The sequence below is a fragment of the Salarias fasciatus genome, chromosome 5 (genome assembly GCF_902148845.1).
Source record: "Salarias fasciatus chromosome 5, fSalaFa1.1, whole genome shotgun sequence".
Classification (NCBI taxonomy): domain Eukaryota; kingdom Metazoa; phylum Chordata; class Actinopteri; order Blenniiformes; family Blenniidae; genus Salarias; species Salarias fasciatus.
In genome coordinates, this window is record NC_043749.1 from 11935653 (window position 1) to 11962436 (window position 26784).

The window sequence follows — 26784 nt, forward strand, 5'->3', positions numbered from 1 at the left end:
AAAAGTGATTGAAAGACTTAACCTTGAGTGTGAATGATGGGATCCAGGTTTCAACAGGAAGCTCATCAAGTGTAAAAACTGTCTGCAGTGCAAGTTTTGATGAGTTGCAGCGGTGACTCTCGTAAAAGAGAGCAAAGAATTGACTCTGTACCTTAACTCTAAGAAATACATGATCCACAGTTGGAAAAAATCTAGGATGCTGTGTTGATGTCCTGACAGCGCCATGAGGCCAGTTCATTCATGTTGTAATTACACTGATCCTCCTGTAGAGGGCAGCAGCGGCGTTTAGTGCCTTAAAAACCTAAAACACAATGAGGGAAGCGACGAGGAAGAGCCGGAGCCTCTGCTGTTCTGTTGTTAAACCCCCCTCCCCCCGGGAAAGAAATCAAACCAAATTCTACCTACTATCAACACGCTAATGCTCCACTTTCCCCGACTTTTTATCTGACAAACCACGGCCGGTTTAAACATGTCGGAGGAGCAGCCGGAGGGGGGAGCGGAGCGGGCCGGGAGCGGCAGCGGCGCGGACGGGACCCCCTCCTCCAGGTTCCTGCAGGCTGAGCTGGAGCTGAACGCCCACCTGCGGCGGCTGAGCTTCGGCCAGCCCGTCTGCTACATCTACAACCCGCTGGAGTACGCCTGGGACACGCACCGCTGCTACGTGGAGAAGTACTGCCAGCCCGGCAAGAGGTTCCTGTTTCTGGGGATGAATCCGGGTCCTTTCGGCATGGCCCAGACCGGGGTGAGCGCACGCGCACACGCACTATATCCCGGAAAAAGTTCAATGCTTTTGTCACTCATTTCAGAAAGTGAGAGCCAATATCTTATGGATTCATTACACACATAGAATGAATATTTCAAGCCTTTATTTCCTGAGATGTGGATGACTGTGACTCACAGATGAAGAAAACGCCCAAAAGTCACTCTCAGATTATTGGAATGTTACATGAGATTAATTAAAATCAGGATATTTTCAGTGGGATTGTCAGGCTCCTGAAAAGTGCATTAATTTCTGTGTTCATGTACCTCTGTTTGCATGAATTGCTGCATCACTGCAGCCTGGCAGGAGGGAGGGGGGACAGCCTGGACCTCTGCTGTCATGGAGGCCCAGGTTGCTCTGATAGCAGCCTTCAGGTCATCCGCATTGGATCTGGTGTCTCCTATCTTCCTCCTGACAATGCCTCATATTGATGCTCTCTGAGGTTCAGATCAGGTCAGTTTACTGGCCAATCAAACACAGTGACACCACGATCACTAAACCAGCTTGGAGCGCCTTTGGCATTGTGGGAAGCTGCCAAGTCCTGCTGGGAACTGAAATCAGCATCTCCATTAAGCTCCTCAGCAGAAGGAAGCGTGAAGTGCTCTAAAATTTCCTGGTCAATGGCTGCATTGACAGTGGACTTCAGAAAACACAGTGAACCAACAGAAGCAGATGTAATGGCGACAAAATCATCACTGACTGAGGAAAATTCACACCATGACTCCATGACTTTCCACTATTGAACCTTCTCACAGCATTTTAACATTTTAATTTTCTGAGACGGTGAATTTTGGGTTTTTTCACCATCTGTGAGCCACAATCATTCAAATTTCAAGAAGTAAATATTCATTCTGCATAAATACTGAATCCTTGTTGGGGTTAGGGGACATTCCAGCTAAGTAAAATTAACAAAATGCTTAAGATCAGTAGATTGTGCAGGTTTAAATTTCTGCGACTGATGCATAGTGGCCATGACATGCTCATTTCTGCATTTGGAAAATGCACACTGCAATTGATGAATCTTATACTGGATTATACTGGATAGTAACAGATCCATTATTATCCAGTATAATTATCCAACTGTAGTTCATCCAAATCACCAAAAAGTGCTTTACACACACACACACTCAAACACACACTCTGCAATTTGCTCACACTTTATGCACACCATGTAGCTCTGACAGAAAGGACAATAGCAAAAGCTTGAAATGGTGAGTAGCTGGTTAAACTCCATCCGTCCGGCCGTAAAGACGTGGTGCTGCGCTCAGCCCGGTCTCCTGTCTGCACAGGTGCCTTTCGGTGAGGTGAAGTCGGTGGTCGACTGGCTGAAGATCACCGGGGACGTCGGCCATCCTGACAACGAGCACCCGAAGCGGCGGATCACCGGCCTCTCGTGCACTCAGAGCGAAGTCAGCGGCGCACGTTTCTGGGGATTATTCAGGAAGCTGTGCGGCGAGCCCGAGCGCTTCTTCCAGCACTGCTTCGTGCACAACCTCTGCCCGTTAATCTTCATGAACGCCAACGGGAAGAATTTAACGCCCCCCGAGCTGAAGGCGGCCGAGCGCGACGCCTTGCTGGCCCTGTGCGACATCGCGCTGTGCCAGGTGGTGGAGGCGCTGGGCGTCTCCATGGTGATCGGCGTGGGGAAGCTGGCGGAGCAGCGGGCGCGGCGGGCTCTGTCCGCCGCCGGCATCAGCGACGTCCGAGTGGAAGGCATCTTGCACCCGTCGCCGAGGAGCGCCCAGGCCAACAAGGGCTGGGAGGAGGTGGCCAAGGCCAAGCTGGAGGAGCTCGGCGTCTTGTCTCTGCTGTGTGAGACGTGAGCCAATCAGGCTGCAGCGAAACTCCGAGCGGGTTCAGGACGAGAGAAGCTCATCAGAGACTCTCTGATCACAGCTTCATGTGTGTGTCTTAACACACACCAAGGACAGTCTGTCAGACACTAACTTTAATCAGCTCTGCTCCTAAAACAGTTTCTGCACTAATGTACAAGGTACATTTCAAGTTTAATTCCAAAATGTAAGCTCAGGGTTTGGCTGTGTGTGTCAGTATGCAGTTTTGTGTTTGTGTGTTTTATTAGTGAGCCCATTGTTTACACTAAAATCATAGTCCCACAAATGAAGACAGCATCGTCTGGTGGTTTCACTCCTACACATAAAATAATTGAAGTCTAAAGTTTTTATACCTGATAATTAAAATGTATCATGATGAAATTACAGGAAGACTTTAAACTCATTTGTGGTTCAAACTTCCAGTTCAGCTCTCGACTGTAACTCCTGAAATGTAAAGGACTGTGATGCTCACTGTGATGCTTTCCTCACTGTACTGTTCTTTTATTAATGCGTTTGTAGTCATTTTTTATTTCATATGATCTCTATTTTTTATTCTTTATACTCAGTGCTGCACAGAGTTGCAGATTTTCTTTTTTGCATCAAGGCTGTTGAAGTTGAAAGAAGCAGTTTGAATAAACAAAGCATCTTGAAGCAGAACACTGGAAAGTCTTGTCTTCTTGTAAAACATTTTACAGGCGGCCTGGATGAGTCGGGACGTTTTTATTGGACTGATTTAGAAGTTTAGTTGCATCAGAATAGCTTTGAAACTCAAATCTCATATCTAGGATGAAATAACACTCTATTCATCCCACATGAGGAAACTTAGAAACTCGGCTCCATGTTGCACAAAGGTAATAATATAAAGATTGATAGATATCAAAATATTTATAAGATTCCAATATTAAAGCGTCCTGAATTCTGTTCTGCTCTGATCTATATTTTGAGGAGTCAGCCTCCTCTGCAAGCTGCTCGTGCTGACTTGTTGTGAAGAGACTTTTGAGGACAGCGTCTCCGCTTCCATCCTGAACCCCAGTACTGAGAAGTGCAGCAGATACACCGAATCCCATCCCGAGTCCTATAATTGTATCCTGTAACGGGAGATGGAGTCTCCAGCGCGAACTCGCCAGTCGACGAGGCGCGCGGTGGCAGACTGCATCTCCCATGATTCCTCCTGCATCCCTGCTCCTCCTCGGAGGGTCCGCATGCTGCCTGGGGATGTTGTGAAACTCTTGCACCTGACAGGGCTGCTCATCACTTTCCACAGGCAGATGCACAGCTCTCCCCCCGATAACGGAGCAGAGGTTACAGTTATTTCTCAGCTAAATAAGGTAAGACTGACACAAATAAAACCCTAGCATTAGAAAGTTATTAATCTTTGAAAACCAGAATTTCTTGAAAAGGAATTCTTAGAAATCAGTGACTAATCGATGAACTTCTGTGTTTACATGTGTGTTTTGACTGGATAGGAATAATGGAGAATTTATAATTATTTGCAATAGTTCTCTTAATTTTAGATCATTTTATTGTGCTTATGTTCGGTTAGAGATTTCCAGGAATTAAAATTTTTTTTTAGCTTTGTGCCTCCATGTTAAAAGTTGGTGATGGAGATGATTCAGATAATTCAGTGAAATGTGTTTTTGCAAATAATGTTGCTTTATTCCTAAAATACACAAAATCTCGCCTAATTCCTCTCAGTTGTGTGTTTTTGGAGATTTCCTCATTATTCGTGTGCACTGAAGTTCCTTGTTTATAAACAAGCTTTCGAGCCATAGGCGCCCGCTGTTGTGACCACGCTGCATTTCTGCAGCGGCCCCGCCGCTATCGCCTTTCATCAGCTGTCTCCGTCCAGACCTGAAACTGGAGCACGGCACACCGGGCCCACATATGTCTTCTTCTTAAACAGCACAGCCTCCTGTTACCCATGGATAAACACTCCGCCGTGGTGTTTCGAAATGTGGGGCAACTGTACTTCCCCCAAGCCCGGGTGGAGTGCCACTACAGCCTGAGCCCCGACCATCAGTGGAGCAGCAGTGACTGGATCGGCATTTTTGAGGTGAATCCAACATTGAAACCCACCTCAGTTTAAAAAAAAAAAGGAAGTTCTAACACGAGTTTGTCACTGTGCCACAGATGGGCTGGTCTTCCATCAAGCAGTATTACACATACACCTGGGCTCTGGTTCCTGAGGGCCACGTCGAGGGAACCAGTGTCGACTTCTCTGCACACTTCCACCGTGAGAATTCAGCAGGAACCTGCTCTCTGTCTTCACTACAAACCCTCAATAATTACCACAGAATATAAAAAGCGCTCATAGTCTATTTTCTTGGTGAAATGTCAAATCCTCCTCCACTAACCGATGTTTGCTGGACGCAGCGTTCTACCTGCCCCGCCCCGGTGCTGTGGAGTACCAGTTTGTGTACGTGGATAAAATGGGGAAGGTGTGCGCCCGGAGCCGCCCCTTCACCTTCTGCGCCCCCAAACCACTGGAGGAGCTGGAGACGCTGAAGGAGGAGCAGGACGGCGAGGACGGAGAGGAGGAACTGCTCCTGGTCGTCCCCCGGGCTCAGCTGCTGCAGGTGGGGATGGAGGAGGCGCCGGCAGAACCAGAAACGTTCACTTATTTCAACGCCGTCCAACTCTCTGCTGTGTGGTTTCTGCCCGTTCTGTCCGTAGAGTCGGCTGGAGGAGTGCTTGAGGAAACAGAGCAATTTGCAAGAGGCTTTGACGGAGGCCAAGCAGGAGTCTGAGACCGAGAAAGAAAACAGCGAGAGGGCGAAGACTGACTGGGAACGCGAACGGGAAGCAATGAAAGAGGAGATCACCGAGCTGAGAGACAGCCTGAGAGACAGCTGCTGCATGCTGAAGAAGGTGGAGGGAAAACACAAGGTATATATACACACACTCTGAGATACACAGTCGCAAATATATAAATAAACTGAAATATGTGCTTCTGTTGTTGGAAACCGGAACAGGATGTGAAATACAGTCAGGAGAATCTGACCGCTGAACTGTGTAAACTCCGGAGTGAAAAGACTGAGAGTCATCAGCAGATCAGAGATCTGGAGGGGAACATCATGGTCCTGACGGAGAGAGAGCTGGAGAGGAACCAGGAGCTGGAGAGGCGAGCTTCAAACCGCCGCCCTGCTGGGTCCGATCGTCCGGGCGTGAAAGCCAAACTTTACTCTGGTTTCTTGCAGGCTGAGAGACAGACTGAAGAAAATGTCCAGTCAGATGAAACACGATGAAGAGAAGAGGAAGTCTCTGCAGGTAACGGATCCCAGAACGACGACCAGGGCAGAGCTTTCGAGGCTGACTTGTGACCCTGAGTCGACCGAGTGTGTGTGCGTTTCCCGGTCGGCCTGCGGCTGTTTCTCCTCCAGGCGGAGAAGGAGGCCGCTCTGGCGGAGGCGCGGGGGCTGCAGGACCGTCTGGCGGCCGCCGAGCACGTCGCCGACGGCCTCCGCCGGGAGCTGAAGGAGCTGGGCGCCCGGCAGGGCCTCGCCCACAGCGAGCTGCACCAGGCCCGCATGCAGGTGGCCCAGCTCACCCTGCAGCTGTCCGAGGAGAACCTGTCCCTGAGGGAGGAGCGGGCCAACTGGGCCCTGGAGAGGGAGGCCTACAAGCACGCCGCAGAGGTGAGCGCTGGCGCCGCACGTGCGCGCTCACCACGAGCCGACGCGGTTAAATCTGCCTAAATGTGTGTGTGCAGATGGACAAAAACAAACTGCAAGAGGTGAGCAGTGAGGTGGAGAGGAAGGAGGAGTGGCTGCAGGAGGAGAGGCTGGAGAGGGAGAAACTGGAGGCCGAGCTCGCCAGAGAGAAAGACTACAATAAAGTAAGTCAGATTATTAATGCGCAAACACATTCGCCTCTAAATATAACTCCGGTCCTGCATCACACGTCGCTCAGCTGACATTTCTGGAAACTGGAGCCAGAGTTCAGCGCAGTGTGTTTTTCATTACGCACACGCTGGCACAAATAGAAGAGCTTCCATGAACAGTGAGTAAACAATTCTTCACGCCGCCATGTGATTAACGGCGGCAAAGCAAGCCGGGCAGGGTGTGAGTGTGTGAGTGTGTGTGTCGGGCCGGTGTGAGCCTCGTGCTGCTGCCCCCTGTAGGTGCTGAAGAGTGACGCCAAGCGGGAGCTGCAGGAGCTGAAGGCCAGTTTGAAGAAGGGCCAAAAGGGAAAGGAGGAGGAAGCTGTGGACAAGCAGGCAAGTAGAGGCCTGCAGGAGGCCGGCTCATCTCCCAGCATGCACTGCTACTCTCAGAAAACCACAAAATGTGAATACACGGTCCATTTAAATCCGGCCGTTCTTCTCTTGTCTTTGAACCCTCTGTGGACCTGGGCCGGGCCTCTCGCAGGACCTGGTGGACTACATCCGCCAGCTGGAGCAGAAGTTGGGGATTTTCTCAGAGCCTCAGTCAAACACGACCCGTGAGTAGACAGTCATCCTCCGGTTCACTGTGATGAGCGGCAAAGTGACGCGTCAGTATCCGTCCACCCAGCCGCTGCCTCCGACTCGGAGGAAACACCGGACGCCTCCTCGACCGCCGCCGAGTCCGTCTCCTCACCTCTCCTCCGGCCCGACGGAGCTGAGACACACACCCAGAGCCGCGAAGACACCGCAGACTCTCAGGTATCAGCTCAGCCGTGACCCAAACAGTGATCTGTGAGGTGAAAGGTCAAACCACTACAGCCAAAAAATGAACCAGGATCATTTATTCTTCTATTTTTTCATTGCAATTTTTGCTCAGATGCTCTATAGATGTGTGTCACACAGGTCACATCAGGACACACTATCCTGTCACACAGGTCTGTCGTTACCAAACAAATATTTGGGCGTATTCTGAAAGTGTTTACACGCATTTCTTTTGTGTGTTTTACAGAAGGGTGAGCAGAGGCAGGACTGTGAAAGAAAGGAGCTGATCCTTCCACAACTGGTCAACCCTGTCCTCAGGTGAAGTTCGGTTCTCCTACCGGTCACACACACACACACACACACACACACACACACACACACACACACACACACACACACACACACACACACACGCTCAGTCTTGTATTTCTATCCTTGTGGGGACCGTCCATTGACTCCCATTCATGTCTAGCCCCTAACCCTGACCCTTACCCTAACCCTAACCCACCACAACAAAGCCTAACCCTAAAGAAATGTTTTTTGCACTTTTACTTTTTTCAGTAACAACAACATGGTCAAGAAAACACTGTTTCTCCTACTTAGGACCGGAAAAAGGTCCCCACAAGGCACGTCATTCCACGTTTTGCTATCCTTGTGGGGACATTTGGCCCCGACAAGGATAGAAATACGAGAACACACACACACACACACACACACACACACACACACACACACACACACACACACACACACACACACACACACACACACACCCTGCTCTCTTCTCCCTACAGTGCTCAGTCAGTCCACTCTAATCTCTCATCGGGACCTGCAGAGAGCGCCAGAGAGTTAGAAACCATCGCTGAATGATATTGAAATATAGCAACAGTGAAAATAGCAGCAGAGCTAAATGAATCAGTGAGTTTCTTCATCTTTTTCCTCCTGTATGCTTGAATGACCCGGTCTGTGTGTCTCTACAGCGAGCTGGCTGATTCCCCCATGTGGTGACGCTGACGGGACTGGCTCCAGTTTACTGATCGCTACAAAAACAAGCTGCTGTCTGTCATCAGACACCCTGAAGCACTGAGATCGTTGTTTTCTGCCAGCAGGAAATGCTCCTCAGTAGTGTAGAGCTTTCTCTTCAACAGAACTTGAAGCGTTTGTGTGGCTTGTAGTTTCACGAATATTTGATATTAGGAAGTAGTTTTTGGTTACTTTCAGACGTAGAAACTATCAGTCCTGAGTTGATTTGTAGGTTATTTTAATAGGGTTTATACTTGAGATGAAATCTGTTCCCGTGCTCTGTATCAGCCTCTGAGCTGAGCATGAGAGAGTGTGTTCAGTCTGATGTGTGTGTGTATCTCAGTCAGGTTGTCTTCTTTAACTTTGTTAAGGAAATCAAGGCTCTTTTATGCAAAATTGTAAAAAAAATAGAAAATAAAAAAAATCTTACTGACTGAATTTTAATTCCATGACTGTCGACCTGGAATTATTGTGTTACTTTGTTCCTCCTTGTGTAAGGTTGTGTGAACTAAAGACAAAAAACTGGACACGGATGTTTGAGAACAAAAAGCGCCTTTATCAAAATACAAGAAACAACAAATAAGCAAATAATAAGTAAAACAAAAGCATGAAAGAATTGACTTCTCATTTAAAAAAAAAGGTAAAAACAAGAACATTTCAACCCAGTCTTTGTATTTGTAAGAGCTATCAGAGCTATGAATAAGGCTGAAACATCACTCATGAGGAGCCTGAGTCCCTGAACGCAACACCAGACGCTTTCAGAGATTGTTTTTATATAAAGTACGAAATACGTTAAAATTCAACAATAACAAATGAAGTAGAGAAACAAAAGGATCCAGCTTCAAAGGTCGTTTAAGATCAGTTCAAATGTCCTGTCATTACAAGATTCAAAGTTGATAAACTGTATCTTACAACAAAAACTCATTTTTTTTTATGTCCAAATATGTCATATTGTGTTTCTTTGGTCTGTTTTATTTGCCATATTTGTCACATGTTGAGAGAGTTGAGGCCTGGCCGGCCTCATCAATGGCTTTTCTATTGCACCAGCTCAACTTCAGGAAGCAATTCAGTTTAAAAAGTAGATGAAATAAAATAAAAACAAAAAGAAAAGAGAGATATTATTGTTACATGATGTAAAAACATCATTAAATACGTGTATGTAGGATTTACTAATGGTATACGAAATATTTTTTGGTGTGACAGCATGAACAAAATGTGGATTTTAGATTTAAATCCTACAAGAACAAAACAAGAGAAGAAGAAACGGACATCCTCGATGTTTGTAGCGCTGTCTGTCTCCTACATCGCTTTAAAAACTCCTTTAACATCGAAATTACTGCAGTTTTCATGGAGGATGTGATTTCTGCTCAACACACGTCTTCTTATTCTCCCCTCCACCTCAATAAAAAAAAAAAAACAAAAACAAAAGCTTCATTCATGTAACTAATTCCATCCCTCATTTCATCAAACTACATTAAGAATACGTTGCAGCTGCTTCGCCGCCGTTAAAGATCAACGTCGTGATGGAGAAACTTTTCCTCTGCAGCTTTTATGGAGTTCAAAAAGAGTCACACCGTCTTTCAGTACAAAAACAACGACAAGATTTACACACCTTGCATTAAGAACTATGACAAAACAAATGCGTATTTATTCAGAAAACCCATGTCATTAAATACAGCACACATAAACACACGAGTGGAAGGTATTGTCCTGTGCTTTAGATGATCATAAGTGTTTGACGCTGGTTGAATACTGTGATTTTTGGTCGATTCCTCCTGCTGGAACACCACGACTGAACGTTTGACGGATGTTTTGGTTCATGCTCTCACATTCACACACGCGCGCGCGCTCACACACACACACACACACACACACACACACACACACACACACACACACACACACACACACACACCTGAGGTTTTAATGACGTAAACTGCTGCTGAAAGCTTCATCTGATCGGATGATTCTTCGCTCCTCAAAACAGTGAGATTGTTATGGCTTTCCTGTACCTGGCTGGTGTACCACGAGCATGTGCAGCATAGTATTATCATTGTCAAGATGAAAGGACATCTTTCAATGTGGGGGGGGGGGGGGGGGTGTTTCCACGGCGCCAGAAAATACTGTAAATGGACAAAAACAACCTGAGATTGCGTGACGATTCATTAAATCTACCCTGCAGATTCACGACTGATTTCTTCTTCTTCTTCTTTTTTTTCATTATTGTTAAATGTGCGACATTTTCAAAGAGGTGTTCCTCCGTTTGTTTTGTGTCTAACCTATTTGGCCCCCAAGCACCAAAGCGAAAAGCACAGCTCTGATTCTCTTTCAGAGATTTCTTTACACCGTGTGCTCGTCACACCGGGAGTTTGAGTCCGGCTCAAGACTCTTTGCTCTCTTTTGCTTTTCATGTGTCCAACGCAAGAGAGATGCATCAGATTAAAGCTTAAAAACACACACATCCTTTCAAATGAGAGCTGGACTGAGTGAGAAATATACAAAAAAAAAAAAAAAAAAAAAAAAAGCAACAAAAATCCAACAAAAGGCAGAATAGAGATGTGTACATGCTGAAAGGAAGAATACGGAGCATATCTGTCATCAAAGTCATTCTGAGAAGACGTTTGCGGCAAACGGACACCGTGTAAAGTTCTGCTGTTGCAATGTTTTCAACATCGATTTTATACAAAGCATAGCCCTTAATAGATATCAGAGGAGTGCATTTTCTTCGGTCCAACATTACGCGTGTGGACGAAACACATGAGAAATATCTTTGACGCAGTCTGGCGAGGGAGCCCTCATCGATCCGCTGAAATGTAGTGCTTTTACTTCTCAATTTTCTCATTTTCGACACTAAATTTAACACGTTTTTTTTCCTGTCAGTCAGTCAGTAAGCAGACTTTGTGTAGATATGTGTTGTGATCGGTGAGGTTCCCAGGAGGCGGTGTTGCTCAGCTCGTCTCGTCTCTCTCACTGCGTTTTCCCTGTCACACCTTTCTTTTGCGAGGCTGCCGGTGCCGCCGGTGCCGCCGGCGCCGCCGCCGGCTCCCCCCATGGCTCCCCATCGCTGTCCGGCCCCCTCTCTTTCTCCTCGTCCCAGTAATCGTCCTCTTCCTCCTCCTCCTCCTCCTCGCAGGCCGACTCGTACGTGGCCTTCTCCTCCTGCTTGATGGCCTGGATGGCGGGCGGGGCGGCCGTGGCGCTCTCTCCCGAGTCGCTGCTGTCCTCGAAGGCTTCTGGGTTCTCCAGCATCTCCCTGATGAGCGGCGGCATGGGCCCCGGGATCTCCGTCTTCAGGGTGATGGCTCTCTCTGCACCTGGAGGCACACCGGGAGATGAAGCATCGTTAATATATGACATGGGTTTTTCCCTCCTGACAGCTCTGGGTCTTGCCTCAAAATTGCCATCATAAAAAAGCCCCAACTCTGCAACACTGTCCTCTGTAACCGTCTGTCTCTCAATTACTGAGATGTGACGTTAGGACAGACTTCAAACGTCTGGTTAAGTGAAAGGAATTGGATTAATTGACATCCTTGCAGACATTACTCCGCTGCATTGAACTCATCCTATTCATAAATAAACGTAACGGTTTAAATTAGGAGCAGCGAGGCGGACACAAGATCGTGTAACCTCGAGGCCTTGAGGCCGTTCCTCATCGTCTCCATTTCTCTGTGGTTCTGCAGTTTAAGCTAATAAAGCGACACTGACCCTTGGTGCTGATCCCTCGGAGGTCCGTGACTTTCATCAGCATGCGAGGGAACATGTGAGGCTTGTTGGGGCGTCGGCGGCGGGTGTAGATCTTCAGAGCCTCCAGCAGCGGCTCCTGCAGCTTGTCCACCTTCTCGGGCTCCTCCAGGTCCATTCGGTCTGCGAGGGCGAGAGAAACGAGCCGCTGTGAAGAGGAAACGCTGGGAAAACCAACAAACAGCTGACAGGATGATGGGGAGGAAACTGCAGAAACTTTTACAAGCTTCATCCATCTGGTGAAACACTTAACCGCCTCAGCAGGGAAACTCGGTGGTACTAGATTACTTTAAAAAAACAAATGGTTTTCAATGTATATAACTGAAGTAAGCAGACTGGACGTGTTTTACCTCCACAGATGAGGCAGATTGCGCTGAGGAGCCCCGTCTCGGTGTCGTCCATCTCCAGCGGCAGCAGCTGGCCGGCGAAGGCGAACACCAGGTCGGTGAGCGGGCCGAAGCCGGCGTTGTGCATCTGGGTCCTGTTGAGGGTCAGGCCGTCGGAGAAGGTCATGGTGTCCTGCTCCGGGGTGTAGCGGGTGCATATCCTCAGCATCTGCGCCGGGCGGCGGGAGGCAGAGCGAGCAGTCACACAGAAGAAAGGTAGAAAGTTTAAGATCTGCTGCTGGGAGTTACAGTTTTTTTTGGTGATTAACAGGAAGGAGTTGCATCGGAGCGCGGGGGGAAGTACCAGGATGTCCAGACATGCAGATTTGAGGAGGGTGATCTGGTCAGCGATGGTGAGCGAAGTGAAGCCCGGTAGCCGCTTGGCAAACTCCACAATCTTTATAATGCACTTAGTGGAGAGCTCGCTGAACTTATCCCACAGGCCCAAGTCCAGCTGCACTCTGTGGTCAGCGCTCGAGTTCTGGGAGACAGAAACAGGGACAGCTAGAATCTAGTGCGTCGTCCACACCGTGAGGAGTGAGCGGCTCACGTTATGCGGGGGATAAAAACTCACTGTGGTGTATTTTCCCAGCTGGCACAGCGACGGGAAGGTCTCCTGGTGGGCTTTGCTGACTTTGTTGACCAGCTCCTCCAGCTCTCCGCTCAGCTCGTAGTTCTCCGGCAGCACCACCTCCTCCTTCACGTCCTTCTTCTTCTTGTTCCTGTCGTTGCGCACCGCTGCAGAGACACACGGCGTCAGGATGCAGCTTTTCCCTTCGGTGCTGTTTTGTCGTAAGCTAAGAGCAGATCGCCTGCTTGGTGAACACGCTGACCTTCTTTGGACATGCCGACCTCGAAGCACTTCTGCAGCCGGCAGTATTGGCAGCGGTTGCGCGTTACTTTGTTGATCTGACAGTTCTTCTCTCTGTGGCAGGTATACACCATATTCTTCTGGATGCTGCGCCGGAAAAAACCCTGAAAGAGATGAAAGAAAACATCTGGTACTATGCTCAGAAATCCGTGAAAGTATTTCCTTTCTTTCTTTTGTGTAGCTTTTTTTTTTTTTTATCATCTCAGCACAAAGTTTGCGACGAAGAAAACAAATAAACTTAAGAATGTTTAAAGGTGGCTTCTTTAAACCCTCAGAGGCCGAGCAGTCGAACTGTTTTATCTTGTTTTACAGTTTTCCTGCTTAAGCTTTTTATCAGGGTCTTCTCTGGGGAAGTGGGTTTTACTTTTTCAAGAATCTTTTGCTGTTTGAAAGACTTATTATCAGATCTAAAAGAAAATATAACACTAATAACAATATAGACAATAATATCTTTTTTTCATGCAAATATTTCTCCTATATTAGGCAAACTATAGTGTAAGTTTATGGTATTTTCCATATGTTGGTTTTACATTCATTGAAGATGAAACATAAAAAAATAGATCTGTCAAAAGCTTAAAGTGTAAATAAAAAATGTTCAGACGTCTTCAGATGAATTTACAGGTGAAAAGGAAATGCAATCAGGAAAAATTAACATTCCACTAAACTACAACTAACTGAAAACCTTTGGTTTGGTTCTTTGTTTTCGACCTTGGAAAACAGAAATACAACATCAGTGGTCAAACATTCCTCCACTGTCTCTCCGTGCAGAGTAAAAATCGATCAGTTCCTGTAGCATCGATCTGTTTCCCTCTGTAAGCTTCACACCATCAACCTGCTCATGCTGATGTTTCTTCTTCTGCAGTGTAGTAAAGAAGCACTAGAGGGCAGCTGATCCACAGCAGAATGCTGCAGCTCTGCACATCTGTTCACCTCAGGCTGAACATGAGGTTTTCACTCTGGCTCAAAGTTTTCACTTTTTTTTCTCTCTCTCTTCTTTTTCATTTGGGGGAGTTTGTTTGTGTATTTCAGCTGCAGACTTTCTGCATGTCCCGCAGACTCTCCTGGCGTCTCTGGATCGCCGTACCTTGCAGCCCTCGCAGGAGCTCACTCCGTAGTGATAGCCGGACGACTTGTCTTGGCACACGAAGCACGGCTTGTAGACCCGAGGAGGAGGAGGAGGGGAGGGCGAGCTGGGCACCATCTCCTCTGAGCTGGTGCTCTGAGTCTCCACCGCTGCAGAGGGAGGAGGGGGGGGGGGGAGAAGAAAAAAAAGTCTCTTATTATATCAGAGCATGTTGTTTACATTAATGCTTAAAGCCTTTGAAAGAACGATGAAAGCAAATACAACGACTGATTAAAAAAGAGAGAGGTCAACAAACAACCCCCAGCCCCGTGCAGACCACCCCTCGGAGCCAGAAGGCCTGCTCAAAGGCAGACATTTTTAAGAGAAAAGGGGGGGGGGCACTGCTGATTGACAGGGACTTAAAAGAGACACAATTAGCTGATGGCCAGATGGCCCGGCTGATAAAACGCTGATTGGCAGCTGAGATTTGATTGGCTTCTCCATTTACTGGTGAACCTGGGGGGGGGGGGGGGGCAAACCTCTGTTGACTTTCTGACTGACATCTGAATTTTTGTGTGTGTGTGAGCCTGTGTGCACGCACACACACACAGGCTCACATTTTTATTTGAGAGGCCGTCCAACCAGACCTGCCCGTATACCTCGAGCCCCATGTGAACAAACAGAGGTGGGATGTTTATGAGGCTCGGCCGTCTTCAACCCCCCCCCCCCCCCCCCCCCCCAGTTCCTTCTCACTGTCTCGCCAAAGAAAATGGCACTCTGTATAACGCCATATGCCGGCTGCGGGCAACGCCGCCGGACTGCCGCTAATGAAAACGGTCGCGACAAACAATGCGAAACAGACGCCGCCGCTTGCAAGTTCAAGCAGCTGCTGGAAGCTGTGATTTCTCACACCGGAGCCGGATCAGAGGAGCGGAGTCAGACGGCAACACGCCTGCCGCACACATAAAGGTGACGCTGACTGAGGAACAGCCAGATTCCTTCGAACGTGCCTTTCAACTTTCACCTTCAGTCACCCCAACTTCACCTTCACCCCCCCTCCTGCCCGTTCCCACCCCCACTCCCTTGTTTCCTGGCCCTAAATTCCTCAGTGCAGGCTGGACAGGGTTTAATAGTTGGCCAGGCTCATAAGCAGCCCTATAAAGGTTGTGTCTCGGATGGGAAGGAGGCCCCCGGCCAGGGTGACGGCCTCTTTATTGGGATCCAGTCACCTTGGGCAGCTATTCACATCAACAGCTCCATCCTTGGATCCCTTCCTAGTAAAAATAAAGAATCCGGGGTCAAAAACCCAAAGTCACAGCCCCTCCTGTCACCTTCAATGGGCAGCACAGGACTGAACCAAATGTGGACCCTCACCCCAACCAGGGCAACCCCAGCCTGAACCCGCGGCTCGTCATTAAAAGGAGTGGTAAGGTTTCAAAAAACAGAGGAGCGAGGGCACAAAGGAATAATCTAATAAAACACAGAGAGGAAAATGAAAAGAGGGAGAAAGAAGGAGGTTAGCCTGAGGACAGAAACTTCCCAGTGGCCGAGAGGTTAAATAAAATCCGGACTATTTAACTTTGACCTTGACTCGCGGAGGCCAGTGCTAACTACTTGACCAGCAGCCTGCCTGAAAAATCAGAAACATGTTTGGGTTCGACACCAGGACTGAGGATGATGGGTAATCCTTTATTTAGTTGGGAAGTCAACGGCAGTTCCAAGTGATACGGCTTTCAATCCTGCATTTATTGATGGATCCAATGTAACGAATAGGATTTCCTTCTAAACTCAATGTAAAAACTGCAGCATCATGATGATTTAACAGTCACCTGATTTCACACGTCAAACAAACCGTGTGTTATTGCTAAGATGAAGAAAAACCTGAGATATGTGTGTGTAAAAGCAGCTGTTATAATGAAAGCCACACACACACACACACACACACACACACACACACACACACACACACGACCAGCGTTTTTGGACGACGTTCACATAACTCCAAACATCTCTGTTGTGTTTGAGTCCCACAGTGTGGGATATTACTGTCATGTTTGAAATGTTTCACAGCAATTCCAGATTTTCTCAGGCCCTCTTCAGACACCGCAGCTCAAAACGTGGAGCTGTTGGACCGACGTATCTTTTAGCAGTTCCCACATTAAAACCATGAAACAGCGCCTGAATCAACCAGTAATCGGTAGTTTAAGTCAAGTAGATCTGCTGCTGACAGACATCTGGTTTGGTGTTTTTGTGAGGACAGCTCAAGAAAAACGAGTTGAGTGATCAGTCAATATGAAGCTATTGGTTGGAGCTGGTTAGTTCTAATAGTTCCACGTCAGTGACTGAAACTTGTGAATGGCTTCTATTGTGCAATCAGACTGTGAGGGAGTTTTAAAAAAAAATGTGCATGAAAAATAAATTGTGCATTTGAAAGAAAGCGAAAGAAAGAAAATATGCATCACTGCATAACAATGAGAGCCTGAGTTTTATTTTTTGTGTGACTCAAGTCGTGAAGAATGCAGCTCCCCTCCTGCTTCCAACTTGTTTGAATGTGCTTCTTCTCTTTCTGTGTCATTAAGCTAAATTCAATATATGAGTGATTTAGTATGTTATCAAGACCAAATATGTGACCGCAACAGAGAACCTCCACACTTTTCACAACACTGTAACATTTTTACAGACCCGTCAACTGAGAAAATAATCAATAAGTCCATTAAAATAAACAGTGAAAGCAGATGACGGCATATCTGCTCATCTCAAGGCTGTAATTAGAATTAAGGTTTGTAAAAACTACCTGATATTTTCAGAATATGAGCCGGCGTCACGTTACACAGCAGTTTATGAATAAACAAAGAGCTGCTTGCTGAGGAGTAAATAATGTAATGCTTTCAGGTTTGGGGCATCGGAGTGGAGGCGCAGGAGGAGCTGAATGAGTGGCACAGTAACCCGATCACTGTTTTCTGTTTATATAGTAACACTGACAATGTAAAAGCGGCCCTGAGAGAACAAGTGGAAAAAAAATAGCTCCCATTGAAAAAGAGACGCTGCATCTGGCGCCAGGAGAGAGGCAGTGACTGACACTGTCTGAAGGTGGTGAGAACGGGCGAGGAGCGACGAGGAACCTGACGGAGGGAGGGAGAGAGCGAGAGAGAGGGAGGGGGAGGAGGAGGAGGAGGGGAAGACTTTACCTGGTGTGGAGAGAGAGGGAGAGAAGCCAAAAAACTGTCAGCAGCTGTCATCACCCTGAACTGAGCTCAGCCTCAGAGTCTCGGCTTGGGGAGAAAAAAAAAGAAAAGAAAGCTCCCTCTCTCTCTCTCTTTCTCTCTCTCTCTCTCTCTCTCTCTCTCTCTCTCTCTCTCTCTCTCTCTCTTCTTAACCTGCAGCTCACCCCGCAGTGTGTCACAGCATCAATCAGCACGCCGCTGTCGGACACACAGGAGGCAGCGTGACTCACGTGAATCACCTTAATCAGTCGAGGTAATACAACTCCAATGCAGAGCTTCAGAACCGAACAGAAGTTATAAATGTGATCTGTCAGCCTGAAAAAACAACTTCATCCACTTCCAGTTTGGCTGCAGAAAAAAGATGAAGACCCATTTGTAGTTTCAATAACCTCCATCACCATATACTATTTCCTAAATGTTGCTGCACTTGAAAATAGGCGTCTGGTTTCCAGGCGTCTGTGCTTCCTGGGTGTTTGTTGTCAGATCAGCACATCCCTGTTTAGACAACAGAAGCCCCTTGGAAAGCAGACACCTCCCTTATCTGCCGTGAAGCCCCAGCCTGAGCTCAGGAACCAGGATTTCAGTCCTGAGAAGATTTCACTAAAACCTGCCCGGTAGAAATGCTTTCTGACAAGAGTGTCTTAAAAAAACAAAAAAAAAAAACAAAACAAAAAGAAAAACAGCAGCATCAAAGCTGAATGTACGGCTTCAGCTGTTTGACTGAAACAATCATTTGAATAAAGCACATGATTTGAAGGAGTTGTTTTTCAGCTATGTCCAGTCAGTACTTTTCTTTAATCACAGAACAAAGCGTGCCGGTCAAGTTATTTTTATTTGTGGTACAGGTTTGGCCCGGGCTTTGCCTTCTTACCGGTCGAGCCGTCCAGCTGTCCATTTGGCGCTCGGTGAGCCGCAGCGCTGGTATTTCAGTGTGATAAAAGCCGGAGCTTCATCTGGGCAGAACTGATCTGTCATTTTGTGTTAACAAGTACACGAGAATGAAATCGCCTTGACTTGACGCCGTGTACCTTCCAGCTGTGGCGGTTTACGCTTTACGGCCCGAGCAAACGCAGAGTGCAAAACCACAAAGACCGAGTGTGTAGCTTGTTTTTTTTTTTTTTTCTTTACTGATACTGGAGGTTGTTTTATTCCTTTTGGAGCGTCTCCACCGAGGAAACTGTGTGACACACGGCCGACAGGACCTGGAGTCTTGCTCAACCTGCCAACATCACACATGTTATTGAACTAGACTCTGGCCTGAGGCTCCTCAGAGCTTCACACTGGAGAGACCAAGACTTGTATCAGAACAAAGACTTTTATAATATTGTTGCAAAATAGATTTACCCACTGATTCATAGTTTTTTTTTTTTACTTAAAATACTGGGAAATATAAAAATGTCAGATGAGAAACTAAAAAAGTTATATTTTCAACTAATTTGGATGAAAAATTCAGCCTGTACATGAGTTTTTGCTTTACAAAATGTTCAGCAGCGTACTGAGGAATGTGCGTGCACACGTGAATTTGTGTGTGTGGGCTGCAGCATGAGTCCATGGGTCAGCAGTGTATGATGGTTTTCCGTGCAACTCTGAGTCCAACAACACTCCAAAGCGTACAGAGAACTGGGAGAAAAAAACTCAGATTAAAAAAAAAAAAAAAGAAGTTCATTCATCACGAAAAGCAGTGTTGGTCAGTTTACTGTTTGAATTTTGAGTGTGTGACGCAATCTTGACTTTTCCATCATAAAATGATTGAATCATTTTTACAGTTAAAAAAAAAGAAAATAATGAGCTAATAAACTGAGTTTCAACCTCGGAAAATGCTGAGCAAGTAATTAGAGAGGAGACGAGGGAGATCTGAGTGACGATCTCTTTCATCAGCTGTTCTAAGTTCAATATCAGCAAAACTCTCCCCCTCCTCTTCCTCCCCCTCCTCCTCCTCCTCCTCCTCCTCCTCCCCATCCCTCCCTCCTCTTTCCTCCCCCCTCCCAGCCCTCACTAATAACCCTCTTCCCCCCTCTGTCCTGTCCTGCCTTCCTGCCCTGGCAGGAGGAGGAGCCCTTCCTGTCATTGGCAGCGCCTTTTAAAGGAAAGGCTGTGAAAACCAGGCTACTGTCCAGGAGATGGCTCCATAAAAACACCACCAAACACTTAGAAAAAAAAAAGGAGGCAGGGACACACACACACACACACACACACACACACACACACACACACACACACACACACACACACACACACACACAGATTTGCACAAGCTCGCTTACAAAAACAGAAATGGTGGAAAAATCCCTTAAACCCGGCGAACTCTTGCGCAGTGCTGGAGCCCGCCTGGCTGTGTCAGACGCTCAGCATGTGGGCCAGAAGAGGATCATTCACAGTTCACACTCGGTTAAGATCGATAATGTGATCAAAATGCAAATCAAAGTTTAAGTACCTGGAAGCCAAGTCATTTAATATTTGGGGTGACTTTTATTTCACGGTCAAGGAGTTTGTCTGCCGGAGCGTGGGGGAGGCTGCGTTTATGGGACTCCTTGTTAAATTTAGGTTTGTCCCTCCTGTCCCTTTTGTCTCTTTCTCCTCGTTTTTTACAGCCCCCAATAAACCCAGCTTTAATTTCACCCCCTCCTTTTTTTGTTGGTAACACACACTGCTCATGATGAGCTTCCACTTCTGGACACCTCAAATTCAACTGCAATTTTACCAAACTTAACTTTCCAACTATTTTTTTTTTTTCCTTCAACATTGGTTTAAATTCATATTTATCCAACAAAAGCCCAGACAACAAGAATGCACAGAACAACTAAGCAAGATTTTAAGTAGCTACCAAAAACACTTTTCTATCCCAAAAAAAGATTGATCCAAATTAGGGCTGTCAGAGTTAATCGCATTAATTGTGATTAATGAATGTCGGGCTGTGAAAACCATCATTTGTTCAAGTTGCAATTAATCACAGAATGAGGAATAGGATTTTTGTTTTCAATTTGAAAACTGTGTTTGATGTAGACATTGTGTGAAGTTGGCCAACATGGTGCTTTATTTTGAAAGAGAAGGAAATTGTTTCATAGCGTTCATGTGATTTCTAACTAACAGACTCTGGATGCTTTACTGGACTTAAAACTAGATTGGAATGCAAAACAACAGAACTTTAAATTTGCTATTTAAAATGCAATTAATCACGATGAACTATGGGAATTCTGTGATTAATCACAAATAATAAGCCCAAATCCAAATATTACATATCAGAATGCTAAATAAGTAAATCCAGTAAATTGCAGACGCAGTGTTTCTTCTTGTACAGATTTCTTCTGAACACTCTGGACGTGATCCGCACCTTTGTCGACGTCTGCGTTGCGCTGTGAGGACAGGTCTGGAGGCTGCGGCGCCGCCACCCGAGACAAGCTGCAACACGACTCGCCGAACCTCACAAGATGCTGCTTTCAAGCAGACCGACTCAAGAACAATGACTAATCAGGAGCACGGGAATGACTCCGCTCTGACGGCGCCTCTAAAGGCGGCCATGACGGCAGAAACGTGCAACTCCCATCGAGTAAACGGGCATCGGCCTCGTTTAGGAATTTCAGGATCAGAGCTACTGGTGAACGACTCATGATCTGTTTAACAGGTGTGTGTACAGGCGCCGGCCTGTTGGTGTCAAAGTCAAAGGGAAACGCTAACAATGAAAATCTGCCTGCTGATAAACTGGTTAGAGGAATAACGCGCAGCAGCTGCACTACTTACCTAAAAAAAAAAAGTGATATCAGATCTTTTCATGAGTCCAAAGAGAGACATGCATGATTACTGGCAGAAAACTTCAAATAGACTATATTAAAAAGAAGGAAAGATGGAAGCCATTTAGCTTTGCAGCAGCAGAGTCATTTCAACCCAGAAGTGTGTTGAGGCGTTCTCTCTCCTCCACCTGTGCATACTGCTTCGTATCTCTGCTGAACAGAACCCTGACAGGTGAACACTTTTTTATAAATAAAAACCAAAACAGATGAACTTAGTTTGTCTCCTCAGTGGTGGCGTCTGACACATGACACCGCTGCAGGTTTGAACCCTGAAATGTGACGATGCGTTGTTGAAACAGCTTTGGAAAAGCTCATTTTAAGAGAAGAGGGTGTGAGAAAGAAAGACAATAATGACCAAACCAAGAGAGGAACATTTTCCCTCGAGGCCTGAAAAGGCAAAAGACTTGCGATGGGTCTAATCCCAAATTCCAGCTTAGTCCCGCCAATCTCCTCTGAGCCTGGGTCTCTTTCAGCCGGCCCTCCACACGCCCTAATCTCTTAATTGAGCTTTTGTAATTGTAATTGAAACATTAAAACCTCTGGGTTGCACAACAGACGGAATGAAAGGTGATCCATGTGTGAGTCAAGAATAAACACACAATTCTGCTGGGAGAAAACACTCACACGCAAACACAGACACACACACACACAGCTGAAGGAAAGAGGGGAAAAACAAAGTGTCACACTGCAGAAGAGGCAGTGACAGAGAGGAGAGAGCGGACAGAGTCCAGCGTGTCTCCGCTTCCTTTAATGCCTCCTGACGTTGAAACAAAGAGCTGCTGAACTGCCTCACATAAAGGAAAATACAGGAAAAGATGGACCCCCCCTCAACAAACACACACACACACATACACACACACCCAAACGCCCCAAACACACACACACACACAGATAGATAAGACAGACAGCAGACTGTACAAGTCAGACAGCAGCATTTAGGATTTAACTCCACACGATCAAAGCAGCCACGCTAACTGAGAGCTGAAAAGCAAATTAAACGACTCCAAGTTGTAATTATATCTGGAATTTATGTACAGTGTGAGTGTGTTCAGGGGACTGGAAATAATATGAACAGTTTTAATTAGAAGAGAGTCAAAATCCCGCCAAGATCACATGAGGTCAGTCATAATAAAATGATCTATAACTCAATATTCAAACAAAAGCCCGTGAAATTCTTTTAAAGAATTGACGTCAAATAGATAATAGCCAAATGGTTTTGTTTTTGTTTGTTTTTTTTGCCATTGAATCACGCATGAAAACAAGCACATTTTAATTATTAATTACTTATAAACATATTACAAAACACTGCAAAAAATGTCAGTAATGTGTAAAAAAAGCATCTATATAAGATATAACAAAACAGAAAAATATGATGAAAGCCCAAAACAACATTTTTACAAATGCTTCTAAAAACAAAAAGCATTGACTTCAGAGTGAAAACTCCTTGTGTTGAAGACAAACGCTTTAAAATACACTGAGTTGATGTCAAGAGCAACACCTCTGTTCATTCTGTTGTGCAGTAACGTTTCCAGAAAACAACCATCTGGTCAGTGAACATCTTTTTACTTATTTCACACCATGCGGAAAAAAAGCCTGTGCTTGTGTATTTCTGAGCTGGATACCTGTAACCTTTACGGCTCAAAAAGGAAACTAGACTTCATGTGTAAAAATGACCCCTGGACGAGATTAATGAACATTTGTGGACATTTGTCTTTCAGGCTGGCATCTGGCAAAGCTCCGCAGCGAGTTGAAACAGGCCCTGCTGTGGTGTTTGTCATCCTGACTGCTCATCCATCATCATTAGCCGGCACTGTGGACTTGACAGTGTTTGATGCGCTGGTATCTAAATAATTACCGAAGACGAATGGACACAGCGTGCGCAGCGGGGACACCCCAAATATCATCTGCGGCTAAGCGGAGAGGATGTGTGACGCACAGAAATACACTTCTGCAGGTTTGTTACTGTGCACAGAGTCAACGCTTGATTTCCCAAGTCAGGAGTTGGAGAATGAGCTGCATGACAGTAACAAAAGGCTTTTTTTCTGATGCTGCCAGACGGAGAGGATTTTAATCTCAGCTCTGTTAGTCTGTGAGACTGTATCGCCATGCCTGATGCAATCTGTGCCTCTCGGGTCTTTTGAGGAGCTGTCAAGTAAATATCTAGCGTGTGGAGTTGAGAAACCAAGGAGGCGTGTTTGTCAGGTGATTCACACTTTTTCCTCTGCTTTACACAGAAATTTTTTCTTTTTTCTCTCTCATAAGGAACCATGATAAAACAACAGTTTATTTCTTCCTGTTGCATCAACTTGAACACAAAAAGAAAGCCGTGCAGAGTAAAATAGAGCTCGAATCATTGGAATCATTCACTCCATTAATGTCTTTATCTTTTCCAAATGATCCAGATCCAACTGACTGTCTCTCTGTGTCTGTTGGCCAAATTGCAACCATGTGATTTCAAGGCCCATTTGCTTTCAATCTGTCAGTGCCGTTTCTGTTTGGACGTTGGTGGGTTGTTGTTTTCTGGACACATCACCGGGTTAAGTCCCCGCATTGTTTAGCGCAGCTGTCAATCATGTGAAGTCATTCATAAAGAAAACAAACGCCACAATGTATAAATACACTCCCCAGCTCGCTCACTCGCACTCACAAAGCGCACTGAGCGCATAAACAAACAAACTGCAGGGTGAGAATGGGTACGTATAATCGAAAGGAATCTGACTCTTCCTGTGGAGAGAGCTCCGTGATAACAAAACCAGCTCTCTGATAAGAACACACACACACACACACACACACACACACACACACACACACACACACACACACACACAGCTTCTCTTCTTACAGTCTGATGGACAGGATGGAGTACTCACACTGAACGCTGCTCGTCCCGGCCCAGGCGAACGGGTCCAGGCCGGAGAAGTAAGGGGCGGCCTTGCTGAGCATGCAGGAGCCTTGTCTGGACACATCAAAGAGGGGCCGGGGGGACAGCCCCAGAGCCTCCATGCAGTCAAACATGGTTCTGTCAGATCACACACACACACACACACATACACACACACACCACCACACCACACTGCTAATGTGGAGGCCGGGGAAAAATCAGCTTCCTGTGACTCAAAGTAACTTAATGCCCTGCTGTTTCCAGGTGTTCCCTGTCCGTCCGTCTCTCCGTCTCTCCTACTGCCCCTTGCCCTCTCTCTGCTTCTTTCTCAGTCCACTTCCTCTCCTGCTCGGCACTCGACTCTCACTCTCTCTGCTTCCAGATCACTTGCTGGCCTGCCTGCTCTGCCTTGTGTCTGCTGTAACTGATCTCTGCTCCCCTCTCCCCGGCTCTCTGGGCCTCTCACACTCCACAACAGTCACAGCCAACTATCCGCACGCTCTCCCAGCACGGAGAAAAAAGGGGGTGGGGTTGAGGAAGAAGCCAGGGGACGAACCTACAGGCTGGGTAGGTGTGTGTCTGCTTCTTGATTGGACGTGCATCAAGCATTCCCTCCCTCCCTCGGCTCTCCTTTGAGTTTTTGAACTCATCCCTTTATATTTAATATTCTGGAAATGAAAACAAACAGTTCTGCTCTCCTTTTGTTCTCTGCTGCAATCTGCTTTTCTTCTCTTTCCGCATGAGCTTTTCTTTTGGTTCCAGCTCAGCAGGACACAAACAGCCTCTCTCAGCTCAGCCGTCCTTTAAAGCTCTGTTTACAGAAACAGTGTTACTTGATCATTTTACCCAGTTTTCACTGGTGAATCGCCAAAAGACCTCACCTGCTGAGCTCTCGTCATTCATGAAGTATTCCAAAAACATATTAAATTAAGTAGTTTATTCAAACATATAAGTTTCGACTTAAAAAAAAACAACCATTATTCCTAAAAGTTGTACAATGAAGATCATCAGTAAATATATATGAAACAAAGCAAAGCTTCATCTCAGGAGCCTGAAAAAACTAATTATGATTGTTTTAGACAATATTATATCAAATTATATCTGAGAGGAAGACAAATAATACATGACTGTACAGACAGAGTTAAAAATAACTTAATTACTCATTTATTCATAAGCAATAAATAAATAGTTTAGAGTGTAAAAGATTTGCTATTTATATATTGGACTGAGACTTACTGACAACAACTTTGTATCAAAAATAAATTCAAAATTTTTTAGGTTTATTTCTATAAAATCACAATTCTCTTCAGAAAACCTCCAGCTAATCATTTGGCATTTAAAAATGGGTAAACTTAGGGAAAACAAGTTAGAAAATGGGACTGAAGATGAAGAACGCGCTGGCACTTCTCCAGCTTCTCATTTTTATTCATTAAATTATCAATAATTCTCACATAAAAACGTATTTAAATCTGCATATGTTCCAGTCTTTCTGACTATTTCTTCATTTCTGCTGCACATACTTTCATTTGTCTTCACTTTCTGTCTCTCCACACGGGTTCTGGCATTTCTGTAATTAGATTCTTTCTATTGGGTTGAGGAGGATTGGGTTTTCCTCCCTGCCGGAGCTCGCTGGATACTTCAGTCACACTGAAGTGCGACTCCGCTGCAGGCGAACCGCGCCGGCCCCGAGTCTGGGTAGTTTGTGTACGAGACAAACTTGCCCTCCTCTTCCTCCTCCCTTTCCTTCCCTCGTTCAAGAGGGATGAACTCTGGAAGAAACCCCCACTGGGGCTTTAACACCCCCCCTTCACACACACACACACACACACACACACACATATATACACACACTCACACACCAACTTGTCCTGCCTTTGGCGGTGTGCGCTCCATATTCCTCTTTTATCCCACAAAACTGTTTATTTCTGCTTTTGTTTATATTTCTACCAACACCCCGAGTCCATTTTTATTTTTGATTATTTTTATTTTTTAATCAAAACACGAAACACCATGAGACACATGTTGCTTTTTTAAAGTGACTTTTTCCTTAAATCCACCTTTCAATGCTCTTCCAGGTGATCTTCCGTCTGTGTAGTGTTGTTTTTACCTCGCCACGGCCAACCAGTGGACACACACACACACACACACACACACACACTCTGGGGTGCAAAGCAACACAATATCAGCCTGCTGAGCTCTTTCCACACCTTGATACAATTACCCTCCCTGCCTCGCAGCACCCTGCCCCCTGCTGCAGCTCCGAGGAAAGAAATGGACGAACGCAGGAGGGAATGCAAACGTGAAGGAGAAGAGAAAAAAGGAAACGTTTTCTCGTTTCCTTCAACTTTTTTGCTGGACGTCGCCTCTTCCACTCCTGCAGTTGGGCAAATCGCAGCACTCTGCCTTTGAAACTTAAAACACGGGACTCCCCAGCCGGCGTCGTCCCATTTTCCTTCTTTCTCACACACACACACACACACACGCACACGCAGAACTTGTAAGAGGAGCGAGTCGCATTACAACTATTCACATTCAGGTTCTTCAGCTATTCATCCTGTCGTCATGTCTGA

At 46.1% G+C, this 26784-nt stretch overlaps 3 protein-coding genes across 5 annotated transcripts in view; 2 read left to right on the forward strand and 1 right to left on the reverse strand.

Annotated features, from left to right (window-relative positions):
* The first annotated feature begins 333 nt into the window (after positions 1 to 333).
* LOC115388695 (single-strand selective monofunctional uracil DNA glycosylase) lies at positions 334 to 5471 on the forward strand. Of its 2 annotated transcripts, XR_003931494.1 has the most exons (3): positions 334 to 742; positions 2050 to 2891; positions 5461 to 5471. XR_003931494.1 is itself a non-coding variant. In XM_030091941.1 (2 exons), exons 1-2 carry the CDS (start codon positions 470 to 472, stop codon positions 2581 to 2583), a joined length of 807 nt encoding a protein of 268 aa, XP_029947801.1. In that variant the 5' UTR covers positions 334 to 469; the 3' UTR covers positions 2584 to 3243. The 2 variants fall into 2 exon arrangements, 1 of the variants encoding a protein (XP_029947801.1); XM_030091941.1 differs by lacking the exon at positions 5461 to 5471 and having other exon boundaries at positions 2050 to 3243.
* LOC115388693 (calcium-binding and coiled-coil domain-containing protein 1-like) lies at positions 3862 to 8531 on the forward strand. Its single transcript, XM_030091937.1, has 14 exons — positions 3862 to 3920; positions 4496 to 4645; positions 4723 to 4825; positions 4966 to 5168; positions 5266 to 5478; positions 5565 to 5713; positions 5790 to 5859; positions 5973 to 6227; positions 6302 to 6427; positions 6713 to 6808; positions 6960 to 7032; positions 7104 to 7234; positions 7485 to 7555; positions 8218 to 8531. Exons 2-14 carry the CDS (start codon positions 4514 to 4516, stop codon positions 8243 to 8245), a joined length of 1650 nt encoding a protein of 549 aa, XP_029947797.1. The 5' UTR covers positions 3862 to 3920; positions 4496 to 4513; the 3' UTR covers positions 8246 to 8531.
* A 270-nt stretch (positions 8532 to 8801) lies between these two features.
* The window catches only part of LOC115388694 (retinoic acid receptor gamma-A-like), a 32767-nt gene continuing 14784 nt past the window's right edge, over positions 8802 to 26784 (reverse strand). The window contains exons 1-8 of one of the 2 annotated variants that reach the window (XM_030091939.1): positions 24204 to 24699; positions 14343 to 14491; positions 13221 to 13362; positions 12962 to 13125; positions 12692 to 12868; positions 12352 to 12556; positions 11966 to 12124; positions 8802 to 11574 (exon numbers count right to left, since the gene is read on the reverse strand). In XM_030091939.1, coding sequence (XP_029947799.1) covers positions 11228 to 11574; positions 11966 to 12124; positions 12352 to 12556; positions 12692 to 12868; positions 12962 to 13125; positions 13221 to 13362; positions 14343 to 14491; positions 24204 to 24348 — 1488 coding nt within the window. In that variant the 5' untranslated portion in view covers positions 24349 to 24699 and the 3' untranslated portion in view covers positions 8802 to 11227. Of the gene's footprint in view, positions 11575 to 11965; positions 12125 to 12351; positions 12557 to 12691; positions 12869 to 12961; positions 13126 to 13220; positions 13363 to 14342; positions 14492 to 24203; positions 24700 to 26784 lie in introns of those variants that run through there. The other variant, XM_030091938.1, reaches the window with a different exon arrangement.